The sequence below is a fragment of the Dermochelys coriacea genome, chromosome 14 (assembly GCF_009764565.3).
Source record: "Dermochelys coriacea isolate rDerCor1 chromosome 14, rDerCor1.pri.v4, whole genome shotgun sequence".
Taxonomy (NCBI): Eukaryota; Metazoa; Chordata; order Testudines; family Dermochelyidae; genus Dermochelys; species Dermochelys coriacea.
The window spans coordinates 39,986,765-40,008,028 of NC_050081.1; the positions used below are offsets into that span (position 1 = coordinate 39,986,765).

General features: G+C 55.9%; 1 protein-coding gene across 9 annotated transcripts in view; it reads right to left on the bottom strand.

Annotated features, from left to right (window-relative positions):
- Positions 1 to 15,263, bottom strand: part of SYNGAP1 (synaptic Ras GTPase activating protein 1) — a 46,729-nt gene extending 31,466 nt beyond the window's left edge. For 2 of the 9 annotated variants that reach the window (XM_038372228.2, XM_038372226.2), the window contains exons 1-3: positions 15,037 to 15,262; positions 6,486 to 6,607; positions 5,817 to 5,916 (exon numbers count right to left, since the gene is read on the bottom strand). In XM_038372228.2, coding sequence (XP_038228156.1) covers positions 5,817 to 5,916; positions 6,486 to 6,607; positions 15,037 to 15,058 — 244 coding nt within the window. In that variant the 5' untranslated portion in view covers positions 15,059 to 15,262. Of the gene's footprint in view, positions 1 to 5,816; positions 5,917 to 6,485; positions 6,608 to 15,036 lie in introns of all 9 variants that reach the window. The other 7 variants (XM_038372233.2, XM_038372230.2, XR_005288886.2 and 4 more) reach the window with 6 other exon arrangements.
- Positions 15,264 to 21,264: the final 6,001 nt, after the last annotated feature.

Sequence of the window (21,264 nt, forward strand, 5' to 3'; positions counted from 1 at the left end):
CCTGCCCTCACTTCCCTCAAAGGAGGCAAAGTGGTGCCTCTCACACATCTCATCAGTCCCGCAAAGAAGCCACCTCCCACCACACAAGTGCACTCACCCCCCATTGAAAACAGCCACCAACTTTCCCCCTCGCCCCCCATGTTCAAATACACCCCTGCCTGACCCATCTGTTCCACCCCACCCGCTACACCAGTCATCCTGGGGCACCAAGTGTTAGGGGACCGGCCTGAAGGAAGAGCAGAGGGCTGGAGGAGGGAGTCAGGAGAGGGAAGATGGGGGTGGCTTAGGGGACCAGGCAGGAGGTGGCACTGAGGGTGGGGGTAGCATGACAGAGGAGCTGGACAGGGCCTATGTGGGGAACTTGGGTGCAGGAGGCAGGGCAGGAGCTGGTCAGGGAAAATGGGGTACATAACATATAGGAAGGCAATGGCAATGGGGAACAGCCAAGGTGAACACATAGTTGGGCAAGAGGTGGGGATGACCTGGGGTTCAGGGGGTGGGGAGAAGGGGGCAGCAGTAGGGGGAAGTTCAGGGAGTCTTGGGGGGCAGGTTGAGGGGGTGGGTGTGACAAGGGGGCTGTCAGGAGAGCAGTGGAGGGGCTGGGGGTAGAAGCGGGAGAGGTGCAGGAGGGAAATCCCAGCTGTTCCCTGGGTGAGTCCAATGGGATCCCACACCTGCCTTGACCCTACCCCACATATGCCCTAACCTTCTGTCTGCATCCTGACCCAGCCATTCAATCCCACCCACAAACCCTAACCCAACTCTCTAATTTATCACCCCAGCCGTAATCCTACCCCCTCAACCCTAATCATAACTGATAGCTCATCTTCAGCCTGTCATCCTTCCTCCCATAAACCCAGACTCCAAACTCCTCAGGCCCCACAAAACTCTACCAGGCTACTTTAAAATGGCTCAATGAAACCCATGCTGCTGTGTGTGTGGACGGTCTAATAGCGGTTTCAAACTGCCTACATCGGTTTAGCTTTGCACCACAAACTAAACTGCTGTAAACCAGGTTTAAGACCACAGAAGCAGACGCCCACAGCGGCATTGGTTTCACTAACCCAGTGTAAAATCCACTCCATTTAGGCCAGGTCTTCACTGCACACAAGATATGGTTTTACATCAAGTTTTCTCGCTGCAAGATCCTAGTGGGGTACTTTTAAGCTGGCTGGAGCAAGGTATTGTCAGTCCTACACCCTCATGCCCCAGGTGCATCTTCACTTGGAAAAATTGTGCACCGTTAACTCAAATTAGGTACCACATCTACCTAGCTCAGGCTAGGAGCAGGGATGTAAGCAAGTGTTGGCTAACAATCAACACCTTGGAAAAGCCTCTGCCTTTAAACACATATCAAACTAGGGACAAGGGGTTTTCTCCATATAGGTGACAATCCTAGTGCAAACAGGATAACTGCAGTTTCAATCTCTGTTAGCAAGCAGAGGTAACCAGGGACAGGGACACTGCAAAAAGTTGTGTTCTTAAATTAGCTAACCCAGGTTAGAACAACAGTGGATGTGGCAGCTCAGGTTTTAAGGTAGTATAGCAGATTGAGTTAAAGCTGCCAGAGAGCCATGGTTGAACACACACTGAGAACGCATGTTAAAAGCCAAGGTGCCATGTCTTCACTGCTATTTTACCCCAGTGTAGCTAATTGGAGTTAAGAACACACCTTTTTTGTTGTGCAAACACACTCAGGACTGGTTGGTGTACACACTCCAGGAACTAGGCTGCAAATGTCTGCTCCAGTTAGCTGAGGTAACACCCACCCATCCTCACCTGCACAGACATGGCCTTAGAGCAAACACTCCACAAAGATCTTCCAGGAGAGGAACATTTGCCCCCAGTCACAGTCCCTACGAGGCAGAAGTCACACATGTTCAGCGCCTGCACCAGGATTCACCATCATATTCATCAGCTTGAGTGTAGCAACCACTCAACAGATGTTACAGCGTGATCCAAACCTCTAGTGGGCCCTAAACTTTACCCTTCCCCCAAGCTTAGCCATATCTGTAACCCTAATGCCTAGACCCGTATAGATAACTTATACACCCCAATGCCTTACTATAGTCCATAACCCTCACCCCTAAATTAACCCCTTGCTTTTAAACCTTACCCTAACTCCTATCCCTACCCACCTGAACCTTAACCCTAACTCCTCGCCCCTCACCTGTAATGCCTACCATAGCCCATGACTCACCCCAATCCTATCCCCTCCATCTGAACTCAAATCCCTGACCCTGTGCCTTCACCCTGACTTCTCTCCTACCTCTAACCCACCAATCCACAGCTCCATGGCTATTCCAAGCGATACTCCTCCCCGGTGTGTGCAGGAGCCCCAGGCGTCTGCAGCAGGGCCTGGGGATGCTGGGGGGAGGAAGGACAGTAGGACAGGCCTGCAGGGACATGCTGACTGAAGGAGTGGAGTCAGGAGAAAAACAGCCTTGAGAATGGAGGGGAGATTGGCAGAGATGAGCGATCCCAAAGGAAAGAGGTGGGCCAAGCCATCCACGGATGCCTCAGCCCTAGAGCTCTGGAGGGTCCCATGCTCAGCAGGGTTACAAGCTGGATGGGAGAGATCCCATCAATGCTGCAGAGAACCAGGTGGGGGCGCTCTCCCCTAGCTGTCAGTGCTTTGTACTCTGGGGGCAGAGGACTCAGTAGGGGGCTCTGTGCTGCATGGCACAGCGGGGCTTAGCAGGGGGAGCTCTCCCCTGGCAGGCAGTGCAGATCCCAGTGCAGCGCTAGCAGGTGCTGTGCTGCAGAGAGAGAGAGAGAGCAGTAGGGGGCGCTGGTCAGCAGGGTGCTGGGGGGGTGAGCAGGGGGCGCCAGGCTGCAGAGAGAGAGTGTGCAGTACGGGGCGCCAGGCTGCAGGGGGCTCAGCAGAGGGCACCAGGCTGCAGAGTGAGAGAGTGCAATAGGGTGACTCAGCAGGGGGCACCTGGTTGTGGGGTGCCAGGGGAGCTCAGCATGGGGTGAGGGGCTGGGGAGTCTCAGCAGGGGGCGCTGGGCTGCGGGGGGGGGGGCTCAGCAGGGGGCGCCAGGCTGCAGGGCACAGGATGGGTGCCGGGACTGTTTCATCCCCACAAAAGCGAGGCTGCGTCACCTCCCTTCATCTCTCCTTGGGGTTTCCATGGAAACCTTTTAAGCCAACTTCTCAGGGAGACAAATTTCTTTTTTTAAATGCTGAGAGGAAAGGGGGGGAGGGAGCATGTTAGTGCACATGGGGCTCTGGGGGGCCCGAGCCTGGGATGGGGAGTGGGGGAACTGAGGAGTCAGGGGGCAGACACAGGACACCAGCCTGACTCCTCCACATTCCCCCGTCTTACACTGTTCTGAAGAGCCATGGGGTCCAGTGGGTTAGAACCGGGGGGTGGGGGCTAGGAGCCAGGACTCCTGGGTTCTCTCCCTGCCTCTGGGAGGGGAGTGGGGGCTGGTGGGTTTCAGCAGGGGGGGCTTGGAGCCAGGAATTCTGGGTTCTCTCCCTGGCTCTGGGAGCAGGGGGGCTGGGAGCCAGGATTCCTCGGTTCTATCCCTGGTTCCGGGAACGAACTCTGCAGCTGGGTGCCTGCCGGCGCCACCTGGAGGCAGGGAATCTCACAGCACTGCAGGCCGGGATTTCTGCCAGAGGGGTTCCCCTAGCAACTGTAGCCAAGCACCCATGCGTGGCTGCCACTCAGTTGAGCTGCTTATTATGGGATGGTTCTTCTTGCCTCCTCGGCACGGCACCAGACAGCATTTGGGGGGGGCACAGTGGAATGTAGCAGGCTGCAGAAATTGGGAATGGAGACCCCAATCCCCCCATACCATCCAGCATCCCCTTCCATAATCCTCCCCACACAGAAGCCTTCCATTTCCTCCCTCCCCATACAGAGACATCCCAACCTCTCCCACACCAGCCAATCTCACCCTCCCAAATCCCCCCATACCACAAGCCCCCCAACGCTCCCACCCTGGCCAGCACCCCTTCCCCCATACAGAGACCCCCGCCTCCAGTCATCACTTCCTCCCCAATACTTCATACAAAGACCCCCCAATCCTCCCCACACCCAATGCCAGCCAGCACTCCCTTCCCCCATACAGAGCTCCCCCTCTCTAACCCCACCCCATCTCCCCCTACAGGCAGGGAGTTTAGGACGGCTACACAAAGCCTGCAGTGTGGAAAATGCAGGGACAGTTTTTCTGGGGGAAGCAATAAGGCCTGGTGGAGCGTACCCTGGGGACATGGGAGGAGGTGGGTTCACCCGGAAGGAGGCACAGGGTTAAAGTGAGTACAGAGGGACAGACCTGATCCTCATCCACCACGCCCCCCCCAGCTGCCCCATTTCAAAGCTGCCTTGTTCTGAGAGCAGGAGCTCCACCCAGTGGGGACCAAGAGATGCTGCATATTCAACTTGCCCCTGCCCTTACTGTGTAAAGACAGACCTAGAGCACCTGACCCCATGCCCCTCTCAGAATCCAGGAGTGGCTCACTACAAGATCTGCTGTGGAATGTTTGAATTACTGGATCTACCAAGGATCTGCTGGTAGATCTTCTAGTGAATTTTCCCCAATTGGTTTCATCACAGGATCTTCTAAGCCTGAGGACCTCAGAGGTATATTTCACTGAGATTCCCTATTGGTCAGGTGCTATGGCTCATGTTTCAGAATGGGATCTACTGGGTTCAGGCACTATGAGCCTGCTTCCCGTTAGGATCTACAGGGAATTAATGTTCCCTTATGGGATCTGTTGGGCTCAACAGTGGCAGAGCACATCACGGTGGGATCAAGTAGGGCCATGTGTCTGTGTGATCTTGGGGTCATTAGGTGCCAAGGGGCACATGTCTCTGTGGAATCTCATGGGCACCAGGCCCAGAGGGGAGTGTGTCTTTGGGAATCACACGCCACAAAGCATGTTGGCTGTGGGATCTAGTGGGGCTCATTAGGGAAGTATGTCTGTGGGATCTTGTGGGAATGGGGGACTGCAAGGCACATGTGCCTGTAAGATCTCAGGGGATCAAGCACTGAGGGGGGGTTCACGTGGGAACTGGGCATTGCAAGGTGAATATTTTTGTGGGATCCAGGTGATGTTTGGTGTAGAATCTATTGGGAGCAGACACCTGGGGTGTGTGTCTCTGTGGGATCTACTGGGAATCAGGAACCACAGGGCAGGTTGGTGGTGAGATCTAGTTGGATCATGAGGCAAGCATATGTGGAACATATGTCTGGGGGATTCTTTGGTCTTATTGGGATCCAGGAAGTGGGCGGGCTTCGCCCACCCCAGCCTAAGACGGGGGTCTACAGGACCTGGAAAACCAAATAATTACGGGGGACAACTAATGAACAACAGAGACAGGAGTGCGGTCAAAGGGTCAAACAAAGGGAACCGGGCGGGGACACCGAGCAGAGAACCCTGGACAGCACCCACTGCTCCTCGAAGGCATCAAGGGAGTCAGTGGACGCCGCCCAGAGGAACTCTGCCCGGAGGCGTGAACGGACAGAGGATCAGGGGGATTGTTTGGTATCGGGCATTTATTTCTGTATTCACATGGGGAATGGGTGCCAGGGGTGTGGGGAGTAGTCACCGCAGGTCATGAACATCTGTGGGATCCACTTGTAATTGGGTGCCATGGGGCACGTGTCCCTGCAGGATCAAGTGGGTTCATCCCTGTAGGGTGCTGGCTGGCCATACCTACTGCAGTCCATACCAGTCCCTACCCACTCCACACCACAACCCCCACTTCTTCACCTCATGCAGTGCACAATCCCCACTTCTTCAACTGGTGCCCCCCACAGTGCAGCGCCCTGATCCTCCAGTCCCTACCCCCCTTCCGTACCGTGCTCAGGCCGCCCCTCCACAGGGACGCTGACTGTGCGGCGCAGCAGCTTGGTCCGGCAGGGTTCGCTTCGCCGTTCCCTCATCAGCAACGGGTGGATCTGGAGATGGGGGAGGAGAGAGACGGAGATTAGTGTTGCATGGGGGCATCCCCTCTAACTCCCAACACCCCGTCTCCCAGGTTCCTGCCTCCCCCATTGCCCCCAGCTGCCAATTTCAGGGCAGGAGTGCAAAGAGTGACAATCCTCAACTCCTGAGGCTGTCCCAGGCGTGGCTTTATCCTGCGTGGGGGGGGCACAGACAGGGGATGGGGTACAGCATTATCCCGGGGACCAAGAGGGAGCAGGCTGCATAGCACCCCACACTAGGACTGCAGCCTCCCCACAAGATGGACTCAAAAAAAGCCCTGCCCCAAGCTCAGGGGACACTGCATCATATTCTAGGGAGACCTCTCAGCTGGGGCAGGTCTGGGACCAGGAGGGAAGTGAGAGCTCTGGGTGAGGGGAAAGGGGGGTTGCTCTGTGCTTGAGAGAGAGGGGAAGGGGGCGCTTCAGGAGGGGAGGGCAAGGGGAAGGGGATCTCTGCTCTGGGTGGAGGGTCTCTCTGGGGTTCCTGCAAGCTCCATGCTCCCCCTCGACTGTACATCTTGTCCCATCCCTGTGTGTCTCACCTCGTCCTCGTCTAGCATAAGCAGCTGGTTTCCAGAGATGATGCAGAATCGTGGATTCCAGGCTGGGCGTTCGTAGGGAGAGTGCATATAGGGCATGCGGTGCATGGGGGCTCCTCGCACATCTGGGCGGGGCAGGGGAAGAGGGTTAGAGATGATGCAGTGGGGAGGGGTGTCTTCCCAGGCAGACAGAACCCTCCTTCCATCCCCACACACGTCCCTCCCTCATCGCATGCAACCCTCCATCCATCTCATCCCAAGCACACCCGTCCCACACCACTCCTGCCCTCCTCACCCATGGGCACGTTTCCATCCACCCCTGAAGCACATTCCTTCATCCATTCCTCCCCTCCCCCAACATCTCTCTCATTACCATGCTCCCCATCACCACTATGGGGCAACAGGGATGGAACTGACCCACTAGGCCAAGGTGAGGAATGACCAGGTCACAGTCACACTCATGGCTGGGCTCAGAAATGGGCTCTGCTCCTCTCCCTACCCGTACCCCTCTTCCAGCCCAGCGGGACCAGACCTCTGTCTAACCGTCTTCTCCACCTCTTCACTTGCAGCCCGGTGTCCCCATCTCTCCAATTAGCCCCAGCCTAGTCGCCCCCAACCCCATTGCAGCTGGTGCCATAGCCCCAGGGAGGACCGTACTAGGATAACCTCACTATAGGAGACGTTCTCTCCCAGTCCCCAGTCGGGGTCAGTTCACAATCTGAAGCAGCAGGGGTTTGACACCCCCCCTCCCATTCCAATAACTCTGCCCATGGAACCAATTATCCACACAGGAAGATGCCGAAGACACCAGAACAGCACCTAGAACAGGCGTTCTCAAACTTTTGTACTGGTGACCCCTTTCACGTAGCAAGCCTCTGCGTGCAACCCCCCTTATAAATTAAAAACACTTTTTTTACATATTGAACACCATTATAAACGTGGAGGTAAAGCAGGGTTTGGGGTGGAGGCTGACAGCTTGTGACCCCCCCCCCATATAATAACCTCATGACCCACTGAGGAATCCCAACTCCCAGTTTGAGACCCCCTGACCTAGAACTTTGATACACCCTTCTCCAGGAAGGAGAAACCATAGATCATCCCCAAGCCAAAATAGGCCTCCCCCTCCACCCCGGCACAGAAAGTTCACCCCAGACTAGCCCTCCCACTCAACTCTTGCCAAGGGCTGGATCACTGGCCACAGACTGATTCAAAGTCCAGAAAGGACCAGCCAGTCACATAGTTTGACCTCCTATCAAGCACAGCCAGAGAATGGCACCCCGGCATCCTTGTACTGACCCCAAGAATCTGAGTCTGGCTACAGCATCTCCCAGAGAGAATTGGACACCCTCAGGAGACGGAGAGCCCATCCCCTCCCTTGGGTTAATTCTGCCCTGTTAAACAAACTGAGCCTTAGTTCCAACTGGAATTTATCTGGCTTCAACTTCTAGCCAGTGGTTCTTCTTCTCCCTTTCTCCGCTACGTTAAAGAGTCCAGGTATTTTCGCCATGTGACGGCCCTTACACCCCGCTATCAAGTCACCTCTCAGTCTTCCTTCAATCAGCTGAAGACATAACGCCTGGTTAGATGCTTGCCATCAGGCATGGTCTCCAGCTTTACAAATCAGTTCTGTGGTCTCTCCCATTCTTCCACATCCTTTTAAAGCATGCAGGCACTAGAACTGGCTGCAGTGTTCACCATCAGTCTCTTCAGTGCTGTCCGCAGAGGTAAGGTCACCTCCCCACTTCCTTGTTTAGACAGGCAAGTGTTTAATCATGTTAAATCAATTAATCAAGTGTTTAGTCTAAGTGTTTAGAGAGGCTTTGTTTAATCATGCCACGGGCTCATTCTGGGAGCTCATGTGGAGACTGGGTCTTAATATTGCCAATGCCAGGGGTTCAGAACCCACATGCCAGAGCCCCTCAAGTCACCCCATTGACTTAATATACCCATCTTTATACATTTGGGGGTTTGGTGTAGTTACACCCTATTTCTGAACCTGTGGGGTGATAGCTTGGAGCCAACAGCTTAGAAAATGGTTTTATTTATATTCAATACAAGCCAGTTCTCTCCCATAACCCCATGACTGCAGGCTCTGAGGCTTTATTATTGCAAGGGGAAATCCCCAGAGCTGGAAATGCTGCAGGCTACGTCTAGGCTTAAGCCAGGTCTACACTTAGACAGTTTCCTACTTTACCTCCGCCAATGCTGCTGCCTCTGGCCCAGCGAGCAAACTGCACTGCACTGGTGTAAAGCACCTTACCCTGGGAGAACCAAGCCTACACCAGGGCTTTTGTCAGCCAAAAATCCTCCTCCCCAATGCACAGAGCCAGGCCAGCAAAGCTGGAAGCATAGGCCAGGCCATGGACTGTCTGGGTGGCGGGTCCATACAGCACCAGGCACAAGAGGGTGCTGGTCCTGGCAGGGGCTCTGGGGTGCCAGGTGTGTTATGGTAGCAAGCAGCTGCGCAGGAAGCCCCATAACCCAAAGCAGGGGGGAGGGGGGCCTCACACCAGAGAGAAGCAGAGGAACCATCCCATGGGGAACAAGTCACCTCGAGTCTCAGGGGAAGCAAACAGAGCTGGGGGAATCCAGCACCACAGGCAGCATATAACTCTCCTGCCCCCAACAGGGGGCTGACCCCTCCCCAGCACAGACTGGGTGGGCGGGTCTGGAGTCATGGCCAGCGCAAGATCACTCACAGGATGGGGTTTGCAGGGAGAGGCGCAAAGGGCTTTTGCAGCACAGTGCTGCCATCTGGTGGACATAGTGGGACATAGCCGGCTACTCAGCTCACCTCTCTGCAGCCCCTTCCATCTCCAAATACACACACAGGAGTCCCCGCACTTGCTAAGGAACTCAGCCTTGTGCCTGCCCCAGCATTGCACAGTGCAGGGAGGCTCCCCCTGAGAACAGCACATAGCCTATGGGAAGAGACACCATGAGTCCTGACTGCTCCCCACTCTATCGCTGGCTAGAACCCAGGGGTCCCAACTCCCAGCTCCCCCTGCTCTAACCACCAGAACCCACTCCCTCCCCGCCACACACACAGCTGGGGAGGAGGACCCAGGAGTCCTGGCTCCCAACTTTCTGCTGCTATCTTGTTAATCACTGTGCAAACTTTGGGCAAAGCATCTGCTACATCCTCCTCCGCAGCTGGTCACATAGAGGCTAATAACCTACTACTGCTGCCAATTAATTGTTTAGCAACCTGGGACAGGTCTGTGCTGCGGAGCTAGAAGGTTGTGGGGTCAGATCCTCTTGGTGGCTCATGCAGGGTGGGATGAGAGGGGAGAATAGAGTGAAAAGACATCATTCCAGACCATGTCAAACTCATAACACATTTGCACAGGGGAACTGAGGGAAGGCTGCATGGGATACCTGAATCCTGGAAGTCCCCCCACTCCCAGCACTGGGCTTTGCAACCTGAACACTCCTTTTACCAAGGCAGATAGAGGGCTGGAGGAAGGAGCATGTGGGGATGGATGGAAGGGTAGGTGTGGGGATGGACAGATGGATAGAGATGTGGAGGCAGAGAAGTGTGCTTGGGGAAGGATTGAGGGAAAGAAGTGTGTGCAGGGACAGAGGGCCAGGTCCAGGGAGGGTTGGGAATAAATGGGTGCATGAGGAGGGATGCTGGGTGGGAAATAATCAAGATCCTGCCCAAATCAGCATGAGGAGGTTGCAATAACTACTATCCCTGCACTGACCCCGTAGTGCAAGAGCACCCAAGTGTGCTCACACACCAATTCCCGCATCAGTGTATCCGGGATTGCTCATGTTTTGATTAAGGTGCACTGTGGGGCACGCACTGGGAGAGCATGTTTTGCAGCAGGCTAAAGGCTGGGAGTGGGGCCAGGGGGTGTCCAGAGGGCAGAGGAACCCAGCCCTAGGTCAGAGGCCAGGCCTCAATTTCCTCAGCGCCTGCTCTTCCCAGGCCCTAGGGAGGAGGGGATTAGATGCCCAGCCATGGGGCAGGGCCAGATCAAGCCATTCTCCTCTTAGTCACCAGCTTGAAGCCACCCCTGGGCAGCAGGGCCCCACTCCTTGGGGTTTGGCTCTGGCTGCCATGGCAGGCTCAGCCCTGCTTTGCCCTCATAGCAGGCTCAGTGGAGCACCCAGGACTGCCTGGGGCAGAGCTAGAATGGCCCCATGACCCCTGCCCCCAGCCAGCTGGAAGACAGTCGCGCTGTGTGGGGCTGTCGGGTTGCAGAGAGAGACAGAGATGCTTTCTCCAGTGCTGAACCCATACAATTCCACACAAAGCTGGATATTAGCAACATGCAAATTATATGCAAATATGCAAATGCACAATGCTTCCTTGCTTCAACTGACCTGCCTGTAAAAATGCAAATCAGCTCACCACATCATTTGCATAGAATAGCCAAGTATCCCAAGGACCTAGCCACTCCTAAAGCTGGTTTCCTTGTTAGCGCCTGGGCACTCCTCCACACTGGTAGGGGTGGGGGGCTCACTCAGCACTGGGACCCCCAGACCCACACCTCCTGCACCATCCCCTCAAAAACCCCAGGACAGCCCCCTCCCCCTCCCAGCCCTGGCATCACAGTGAGGGTGCAGAAGGGGGGGGCTAACTGTCCCATCAGATCTGAGTGTGCCTGGAGATCCATGCTGGGAAGTGACAGCCCAGGGAGCATGTTGGGGGGGGGGAGCCTGGCAGAGAGAGAGATAGAAGAGACCCCCCTCCTCCCAAAAGATACAGATACGGGCCCTTCATCATCTGCCACCACCAGCTACAGGTCCCTCCCCAGACTTAAATGGGGAGAGGATGCCCTACCCCTAAACGGGGAAGGGCCCCAAGTGTCCCCCCAGCACACCTGCAGCTCATGACACGCTCTGGGGATTCGATTCATGCCAGTTGTCCCCCCCCGCCCCAGATGGGGGGGGAGGAGGGAGCATCCTCCAATGGGGTTACCTAGCAACTGCATCCCACCACCTCCTCACATTGAGTGCAGGGAAGAGACCGTGGGGGGTATTTCATCCCAGCATCCCCCAAAGCAGGGGGGAAGCTCCCGGCTACTCCAGCCCTGACCGCTCCCAGCAGGGGGCACTGTGGGGAGTAGGGCAGGGCGCTGGCTGGGACGGGGGAGCTCCTGTCTATTCCGGCCCCAGCCTCTCTCAGCAGGGGGCGCTGTGGGGAGCAGGGCATGGCACTGGCTGGGGGTGGGGGAGAAACACTTGGCTATTCCAGTCCCAGCATCTCCCAGCAGGGGGCACTGTGGGGACCTGGGCAGGGTGCTGGCTGTGGGGCAGCACCCAGCTACACTAGCCCCGGCTCTCCCAGCAGGGGGCACTATGGGGAGCTGGGCAGGGCTGTGGCTGGGAGTGCAGCTCCCAGGTACTGCAGCCCCGGCCTCTCCCAGCAGGGGGTGCTATCAGTAGGAGGACACGGCGCAGGCTGGGATGTGGGGGGGAAGCTCCTGGTTACTCCAGCCCCAGTCTTTCCCAGCAGGGGGAGCTGTGGGGAGCAGGTATGGTGGGGCTGGCACCAGTGAGGAGGTGAGCTCGTTCTGTGTTTAAAGGCCCTGTTAATCACTGAGCAGGGTGTGATGTTTATTCCCTCATTAATATTTCTATTTTGGAGTTACAATAAATTAGCATAATAAATTATGGGGCAGTTGGGATGGGAGTCTCCACCGCCCACCCTTCAGCAGGGTGTTCCTATCCCTCAGCACAGCACCCCACCCAGTGTCCTCCCCACCTCTCCCCCAGCCCAGTGCCCCCCAACCTGACCCTGCAGCACAGCGCCCCCGACACTGCACTGGGGCCAGCACTGACAGAGGGGTGATTGTCCCCTACTCTATTCCTGCAGCACCAGTCATGCTAGCCATGGGCGGTTAGTCCTAATCCTGCCTGAGGTCTCTGGCCCCCACGTGCCAGGAGGTGTGGGGGGTGACACCCTCGGTGAGGGTTACATGTACCTTGGGCACAACAGGGAAAAGTGCCGGGCTGTGGGGATTAGACAGAGGACGCGACACTCCCTCGGGCCCAGAGCCCAAGGACATGGGGACAGGAAGGGGATGTTTGGACCCACGTTTCCGGGCAGCAGGAATTCTAGGAGCCAGGTGTCAGGGTGCAGAGAGGTTTGTGGGGGGGACGACATCTGGACCATACATGTGACAGCACAAGTGGCATGAAAACCCCATCCGCCCAGTCCTTTCTGGGCCAGCTGGGAAAGTGGGTCATGCGGGTCTCCTGGTGATTTGCACCAGCCTCATATCAAGGGCCAGGGCCCCCTAAATGGGGCCAACGCCCCCCACCTCAGAGTGGGCCCTGACCACGAGCAGGGGCACACTCCAGCAGGCTGTGGGCTGAGAATGAGTGTGGGGGGCGGAGGTGAGCAGAGAGCAACCCCCAGGGCCCTCCCTGGATGCTAGGGTCCCAGCAACCAATCTGGATCCAGCTCTAAGAACCCTGCAGCTAACACAGGCAGCACTCCCCAACCCTGGCCACAGGCAGCATGTGCTATTCCCAGCCAACATAGGTCTCCTCTCCCTCCTGCCCCCCGCAGGCCTGGACAGTGCACCCACTACCCTCCACTGCCCCCCCCAAATCCCTAGTTACCCCTACAGGCCTGGGAGTGCACCCACTACCCTCCACTGCCCCCAGACCTCCTCATTCCCCCCATAGCCTGGCAATGGTACCCACCACCACCATCCCACAGGCCTCAGGCAGTGACCCCCCTGCTACCGTCTACTACCCCCCGACACAGAGGACAACAGACAAGCTCTCCAGATACCCCCAGCACCTCCTCTGTCTCCCCCCACCCCCAGCTGCTCCCAGATGTATCCCCTGTCCCCAACCATCCATCAACCCCAAGGTCCACCAGGTAACTCCCCCAACTTCTCCCTCAGAGTCCCCCCGTCCTCTCAACACATGCCCTGGGCTACCCCCCACTCCACTTCCAACCACAGACACTCCCTCTCTCTGCTTTTTCAGACCCCAGAGGCCCTGAACAGCCTCCCCATACATCCCTCTCCCTAACCCCACTGACCCCTGGGGTATGCCCACCCACCCAACCACCCTACAGCCGCACCGGCCGCTGGGAAACCCCCCCCACACACATCCCCCTCCCCAACTGAGCCAGACCCTCAAACCCCGCAGCCCAGATGAACTCTCCAAGCCCCCAATTATTGCACCGTGAACCCTTCAACATTGTCTCCCCAGAGAATACCCTCCTGTTTCCCCCCACTGCCCACCCTCCCCCAACCCCACAATGCTCCCTGCACCCAACCCCAGAGGTGACTTCCTTTTGCCTTTCCCCACAGACTCTATGAGCCCCAGACCCCACAGGTTCCAGGGTTCCATTCAGTCTCCCCCACCTCCTGCCACCAACACTGCCATCCCCTGTCACCCCCCGGACTTCACTGAGCCCAGAGCACACCCCAATCCTGCCACCTCCTGCCCTAGACAACTGAACCCCAGACATCACAGGCTCCAGGGTACTGTCCAGTGCCTCCCATCTCGCCTCTGACTCCCCACTGCCCCACAGGCCACCACCAGCACACTGTCCTGCCTCCCCACCAGCCATGGGGCAGCCCCTTCAGGAGAACCATCTCTTGGATGGCCCCTCAGGCATACCCCCTGCCACTCTAAGATCAGCTGGCATCCCTCACTGTTTCCCCAGGCCCCATGTGACCCCCTCATCCCTCACACTGCATCCAGAGGTTCCCCTCCACCCAGTCCTGAGCCCACAGGCCCTAGGTGACCCCCCCCACAGTGCGCCCACTACCCTCTACTGCCCCCCCGACCCCTAGCTACCCCTACTACCCCCCACAAGCCCAGGCAGTGCATCCACTACCCTCTACTGACCCCCACCCCCAGAACCATCCCCAGTCCTGAGCCCACAGACCCTGGGTAATGCCCCCTCCTAGGAGCCACCCTCAGTTGTGAGCCTGCAGGCCCTGGATGACTCCCCGTCCCAAGAGCCACCCTCAGTCCTGAACCCCAGAACCACAGGCCTCAACGGAGTCCCTTTTATGCCTCCACACCTCCCCCAGGCAATCCCCATTGCTTAAACCCCACAGGCCTCAATGCCCCCCAGGACTCCACACACACACAGTCATCCCCTTCTGCCACCACATGCCCCAGTCACCTCCCAGTGCCCCCCACCTGCCCCAGATAAACCAGATTCTCCTCCCAGCCAGACAGACACCCCACATCTCCAGCAGAACTCTGACCCTCCAGCCCACCCCAGGTGACCCCTCACATTCCTGCCCAAGTTTCAGTGCCCTGTGTCCCAGATGTGGTGCCACACTCCCTGGCTAACTCTGCCGCCCCCCCCGACCGGTCCCAGGTGAACCAGATTCTTCTCCCAGCCCCATGGACACCCCACATCTCCAGCTGAACCCATTCTTCTCTCTGACTCCACAGCTCTCCCCTGCCCCATTCCCAAACCCAGAACCTGGAAGAACCTTTCAGTACACTCCCATCTGTCCTAGGTGAGCTTGCCTGTTCCTCCAGCCCCCCTCAGACTCCAGAACCCATAGGCCCTAGCTGTGCCCCCCTCAACCCCAGCTGAACCCTCCCCATCCTTTACCTCGAAAGGGGACATAGGACATGGTTCCTTCAGCCGCTCGCTAGTCCTGGGTGCTTGTCATGGAGGAGGTGAGGGTGGGGGGAGAGAAGCCGACCCAGGAGGAAGTGGGGTGGGGGGGAATCCCCAGAGTGGGAAGGAGAAGGGGTAACCAGGGGGGACAAGGACCTCTGGGGGATCCAGGGAAGAGGACCTAAGAGGAACCAGGACAATAGGGGTGCTGGGGGATCCGGGAGACAGGGGGTTGGGGATGCCAGGGGTCCTGGGGAGGGGGTGCCAGGGACTAGGGAGAGCAGGGTGCAAGGGGATCAGGGGTGCCGGGGGACTAGGGAGAATTGGATACAAGGGGGTTGGGGAACAGGGGGTCAGGAGAGTGGGGTGCAAGGGGGAACCGGGGGACGGCGGCAGCAGCAGCCGGGGCGGTGCTGAGTGCAGCAGGAGCGGCCAGGCCTGCGGGGGGGCCGCCTCCCACCCACGCTGCCTGACTGGGCCCCGCTGGGCCCCCGCAGCCGAGCGCCCCCTCCCCCGCTCGCCGCCGCCGCCGCCGCCGAAGGATGCTGCTGCCGCGGATGCTGGTGCTGAAGCTGCGGCCACTCCAACCTCGCACACGGGCCCCGCGCGCTGCCCACTCTTAAAGGCGGCCGCGCGGCAGCTGCAGTGGGGGTGGGCGCCGCGTGCGGCCGACAGAAAAGGGAGCGGCCGCGTCCCCTTTAAACGTCGCTTCCCCACCCCGAACACACATACCGGGGGTGGGGACACGTAGGGTTCGGAGCTAGGTGCCGCTGCGCACCGGGAAACGGGTCCCCCAAACCCGCCATCCAGCTCTATGGCCCCTACCCCCCAAAAGCCACCAACCGCCTCTATGGCCCTGTCCCCCCGAGCCCCCTGCTCCCCAAACCTGCCATCCAGCTCTATGGCCCGAGCCCCCCGCCCCGCAAAACCACCATCCTCCTCTATGGCCCCTGCCCCCCAGAACACCCCCCCGACCCCATCCAGCTCGAAAGCCCCAGGGCCCCCTGCCCCATCCGGCTCTATGGCCCCTTCCCCCCAGAGTCCCCTGGCCCCCAAAGCCACCATCCAGCTCTATGGCCCCTGTATCCTGTCCCCTGCTGAGTCCCCTGCCCCCATTGAGTTCTGTAGCACCTGGCCCCATTCTAGATCTGAACAGATCCCCCCAGGACACCTGACCCCCACTCTCCAGATCTATGGCCCTGGTCTGTCCCCCAGTGCCTTTTGCCCTTCTACCATCTCCAGCCCTGCTCCCAAATACTCGAGTATTGTTCCCTGGGCCCACTCCACACCAAACCCTGGCCCCTGGTACTGCGCCAAACCATCCCCACAGCTGTCTGCTGTTCTGAGTGTAGAGTGCAGCTGCCTTTAATGGAGATACCAGAGTAGGGCAAATGTGGCAGCAAGTACTTGTGAGTGCAGGATGAGGATCAGTGTGCAGGGGACTTGTGCATGCAGGGTGAGTGTGCGTATACAGGAGGAGATTGAGTGTGTGTGCAGGGTGAATGTGATTAGGGTGGGAGTGAGTGTACATGGGTTAGTGTGCCTTGGGCAAGCGTGCATGCAGGGTGAGTGTTAGTGTACATGGGGGAGAGTGACTGCAGGATCTTAGTGGAAGAGGGTAAGTGTGCACATGGTGAATGGGACTGTGTGTGGAGCAAGAATGAGTGGCTGTGTGGAGCAAGTGTGCATGCAGAATGAGTGCAAGTGTGGAGGGTATGTCCCCCTTAGACAAGCACACTCAGGACTAGTGGGAGTGTGTGTGGGTTGAGAATGATTGTGTGCAAGTTTGCATGAAAATTGATAGGTTTCAGAGTAGCAGCCGTGTTAGTCTGTATTCACAAAAAAGAAAAGGAGTACTTGTGGCACCTTAGAGACTAACAAATTTATTTGAGCATAAGCTTTCGTGAGCTACAGCTCACTTCATTGGATGCATCAATGAAGTGAGCTGTAGCTCATGAAAGCTTATGCTCAAATAAATTTGTTAGTCTCTAAGGTGCCACAAGTATTCCTTTTTCATGAAAAGTGAGTGCACAAATGGAGTGTGTGAAGCAAGTGTGCATGCAGGATGAGTGAGTGTGTGCAGAGAAAGAGCAAGTGTGTATTTTGAATGAGTGTGCATGCAGGGTGAGTGTGAAGGGGCAAATGTTCTTGTAGGGCAAAGGTGAGTGTGCATCTTGGCTTGTCCCTGTGGGGCAGCTGAGCTTCCCCACTTTTGTGAGCTGAGGGGATGTGACACCGTCCCTCAGTGTGTGGTTGTGTAACAGCCCCCCATTAGTGGGTCAGGAGAAGAATTATCTCCCTAAGGGGGTGTTTCTAGGGCAGCTCCAGGCTCTTGCAGAGAGGGAGAGGGTGTGTGTATGTGCAAATGCTGGTCTCTGAGTGGCTGCACTGGTGTGCGTGCAGGGTAAATGTGCACGTTTGTGAGTGCACAAGGTGCGGTGGATTATTGTGGAGGAGTTTGCTGGGTGCACAGAACCGTCTGTGTTGAATACTGGCTTGGCATGTGGGTGCGTTTTAGGGATGTGCATACACTGGGCAGGATTGTGTGTCAGGGTGGAGTATGGTGCACTGGGCTGTGTGTGTGTTAGGAGATATTAGAGAAGCATATTTTGCGTTGGTGTGTTCGAGCATTGGGAGCATATTGCATTGTGTGATAGGGGAATAGAGTGTGTTTTGTTGTGTTGTTTGTTAGGGTGAATTAGGTCTGTGTGTTGTAGTTCATGAGGGTGTGGTGTATTAGGACATATTCAGAATAGTGGGATGTGAGTTAAGGAAGGTGCATTGGGGTGGGTATTGTGTCAAGTGTTAGGGGCATAGTGTGTATTCAGGGGTGTGCATTGTATGTTAGGCATTAGGGAAATGTGAATTAAGGGAGACCCATCAAGATAAATTTAGGACCCTGGTATATCACGTTTACTGGGACTCCACCCTTCCCATTTCACCCCGTATCACGGAGTCACCGGGGTGATGCTCTGGAACTACTCTGTAGGAAGCCAGTCAGGACTCTGGGGGAGCCTTCTCTCTCTGACTGCTATGGGTACCCATATGGCCCCACAGTATGCCAACATAGAATCATAGAATATCAAGGTTGGGAGAGACTTCAGGAGGTCATCTAGTCCAACCCCCTGCTCAAAGCAGGACCATTTTGCCCCAGATCTCTAAATGTCCCAGATCCCTAAATGGCCCCCTCAAGGATTGAACTCACAACCTTGGGTTTAGCAGGCCAATGCTCAAACCACTGAGCTATCCCTCCTCCAACATTTTTATGGCTGACTTAGAACAACGTTTCCTCAGCTCTCGTCCCCTAGCACCCTACTCTACTTGGGCTACATTGATGACATCTTCATCATCTGGACCCATGGGAAGGAGGCCCTTGAGGAATTCCACCAGGATTTCAACAATTTCCACCCCACCATCAACCTCAGCCTGGACAAGTCCACACAAAAGATCCACTTCCTGGACACTACAGTGCTAATAAGCAATGGTCACATAAACACCACCCCAAACCGGAAACCTACTGACTGTTATACTTACCTACATGCCTCCAGCTTTTATCCAGACCACATCACATGATCCATTGACTACATCCAAGCTCTAAGATACAACCACATTTGCTCCAATCCCTCAGACAGAGACAAACACCTACAAGATCTCTATCAAGCATTCTTACAACTACAATACCCACCTGCTGAAGTAAAGAAACAGATTGACAGAGCCAGAAGAGTACCCAGAAGTCACCTACTACAGGTCAGGCCAAACAAAGAAAGTAACAGAACGCCACTAGCCATCACCTACAACCCCCAACTAAAAGCTCTCCAGCGCATCATCAAGGATCTACATCCTATCCTGAAGGATGATCCCTCACTCTCACAGACCTTGGGAGACAGGCCAGTCCTGACTTACAGATAGCCTCCCAACCTGAAGCAAATACTCACCAGCAACTGCACACCATACAACAAAAACACTAACCCAGGAACCTGTCCTTGCAACAAACCCCGTTGCCAACTCCGTCTGCATATCTATTCAAGGGACACCATCATAGGACCTAACCATGTCAGCCACACCATCAGGGGCTCATTCACCTGCACATCTACCAATGTGATAAATGCCATCAAGTGCCAGCAATGCCCCTCTGCCATGTACATTGGCCAAACTGGACAGTCTCTACACAAAAAAATAAATGGACACAAATCAGACATCAAGAATTATAACATTCAAAAACCAGTAGGAGAAGACTTAAAAGTGGCAATTCTTCAACAACAACAACAAAAACTTCAAAAACAGAGGTCAGTGAGAAACTACAGAACTGGAATTAATTTGCAAACTGGACACCATCAAATTAGGCCTGAATAAAGACTGGAAGTGGATGGGTCACTACAAAAAGTAATTTTCACTCTGCTGATACTCACACCTTCTTGTCAACTGTTGGAAATAGGTGATGTCCACCTTGATTGCATTGGCCTCGTTAGCACTACAAAAGTAATTTTCTTTCCTTGATATTCACCCCTTCTTGTCAACTGTTGAGAGCAGGCCATTTCCACCTTAATTGAATTGGCCTCGTTAGCACTGACTTGCGCCCCCACCCCCGCACTTGGTAAGGCAACTCTCATCTTTTCATGTGCTGTAATATTTATAATGCTTACTGTATTTTTCACTCCATGCATCTGATGAAGTGGGGTTTAGCTCATGAAAGCTTATGCCCAAATAAATTTGTTAGTCTCTAAGGTGCTGCAAGGACTCCTTGTTGTTTTCTCTGAGCATACTGTCTCCAGGGAAAGAAGCTTACACAACTTCGACCTTCCTGGGTCTGACCTCAGAGCTCCTGAGGAAACCAGAGGGCCCTGCACCCAACTCCATAGTCAGCAGTAACTCTCAGCCAGCCGGTAAAACAGAAGGTTTATTAGGCAACAGGAACACAGTGTAGAACAGACCTTATTAGCAGAGAAATCAGTGACTGTCAGCCAAGTCCATCTTGGGGGGGAGGGGAGCCCAGAGCCAGGGTTCTGGTCCTCCCCCTGCGCCCCAAGCCAGCTGAGACTGACTCACTTCCAGCTGCCTGGCCCCTGCCCTGCCCGTTGCTCCTCCTCTGGTCTTTGTCTTGCTTCCTGGGACAAGAGTCACGTGGTCGCATCCCCCTCCTGGGTCTCAGGTAACAAAGGGGCGGCCATGGCATCCATGCAGGCAGCTGGAGCAAGCCCCACAAAAGTCACACACACTTATTGCCACCATCTAGACATTGGTGTAATACACAGGGAAACTGAGGCACACACAGCATTAATGCAAAACAGTAAGACTCACATAGGCTTACATACAACATAAGGGAGAATCCCCACTACATAACACTCCAGTTACAGATTTTTTGGGGGGGGGGCCTCCTGAGCTCAGGCCCTGGTACAATTGTCCCCCCCTTCCACCCTCTCCTCAGCCCTTGTTTGGATGTGTCCTTTGGTGATTTAGGGGGCACTATGGTTGTGTTGTGTACTACCCCTGATGGTGTGGAGTGTCTGTGGTTGAATGGGTGTGTTGCTAATGAGCCCTAGACCTATCCCCCTGCAGCAGCTCATTCTGGCCCCTCACCCTGATGCTGGAGGAGGCCATGCCTGGGCACCAGGGGTTCCTTTTCCCATCCCAGCTTCAAGCAGTCTCTGGGGAGGGGCAGACCTTGGGCACTGTTAACCCCAAACCAGTGGGATGTGGCCTGGTGCCCCATAAAGAAATGCTGTGGGGATGAGCGTACCCAGCCACAAGCCCTCCCCAAAACATCATCTTGGGAAGCTGGGCCACTGGCAGGGTGTGTCTCTGGCATACTGAGGGGGTGGTGGTACTAGATGTGGTGTGAGGGATCAGGACTCCCCAGGGTTGTGGGATGTGGTGTCTGGGGAAGTAGCATTATAGTGAGGGGCTGGGGTCAGGATCCTGGGTTCTGTCCCAGTTTGAGGAGTGGAGTGGGATCTAGTGGGATGGATAGGGTAGGATGGGCTTGGATGCAGGACAAGTGGAGCAGCAGCTGGCAATGGCCCAGCTGGGAGTTCCCTGCTTGCTTAAAGAAAAGGAGTACTTGTGGCACCTTAGAGATTAACAAATTTATTTGAGCATAAGCTTTCGTGAGCTACAGCTCACTTCATCGGCTGCTTAAGCATCCAGGCCCTGGAACTGAGAGGCAAAGCTATTTGATTAGGGATTAGTAAGAGAGGGCTGCATGTCAGGATTGAGGTGCAC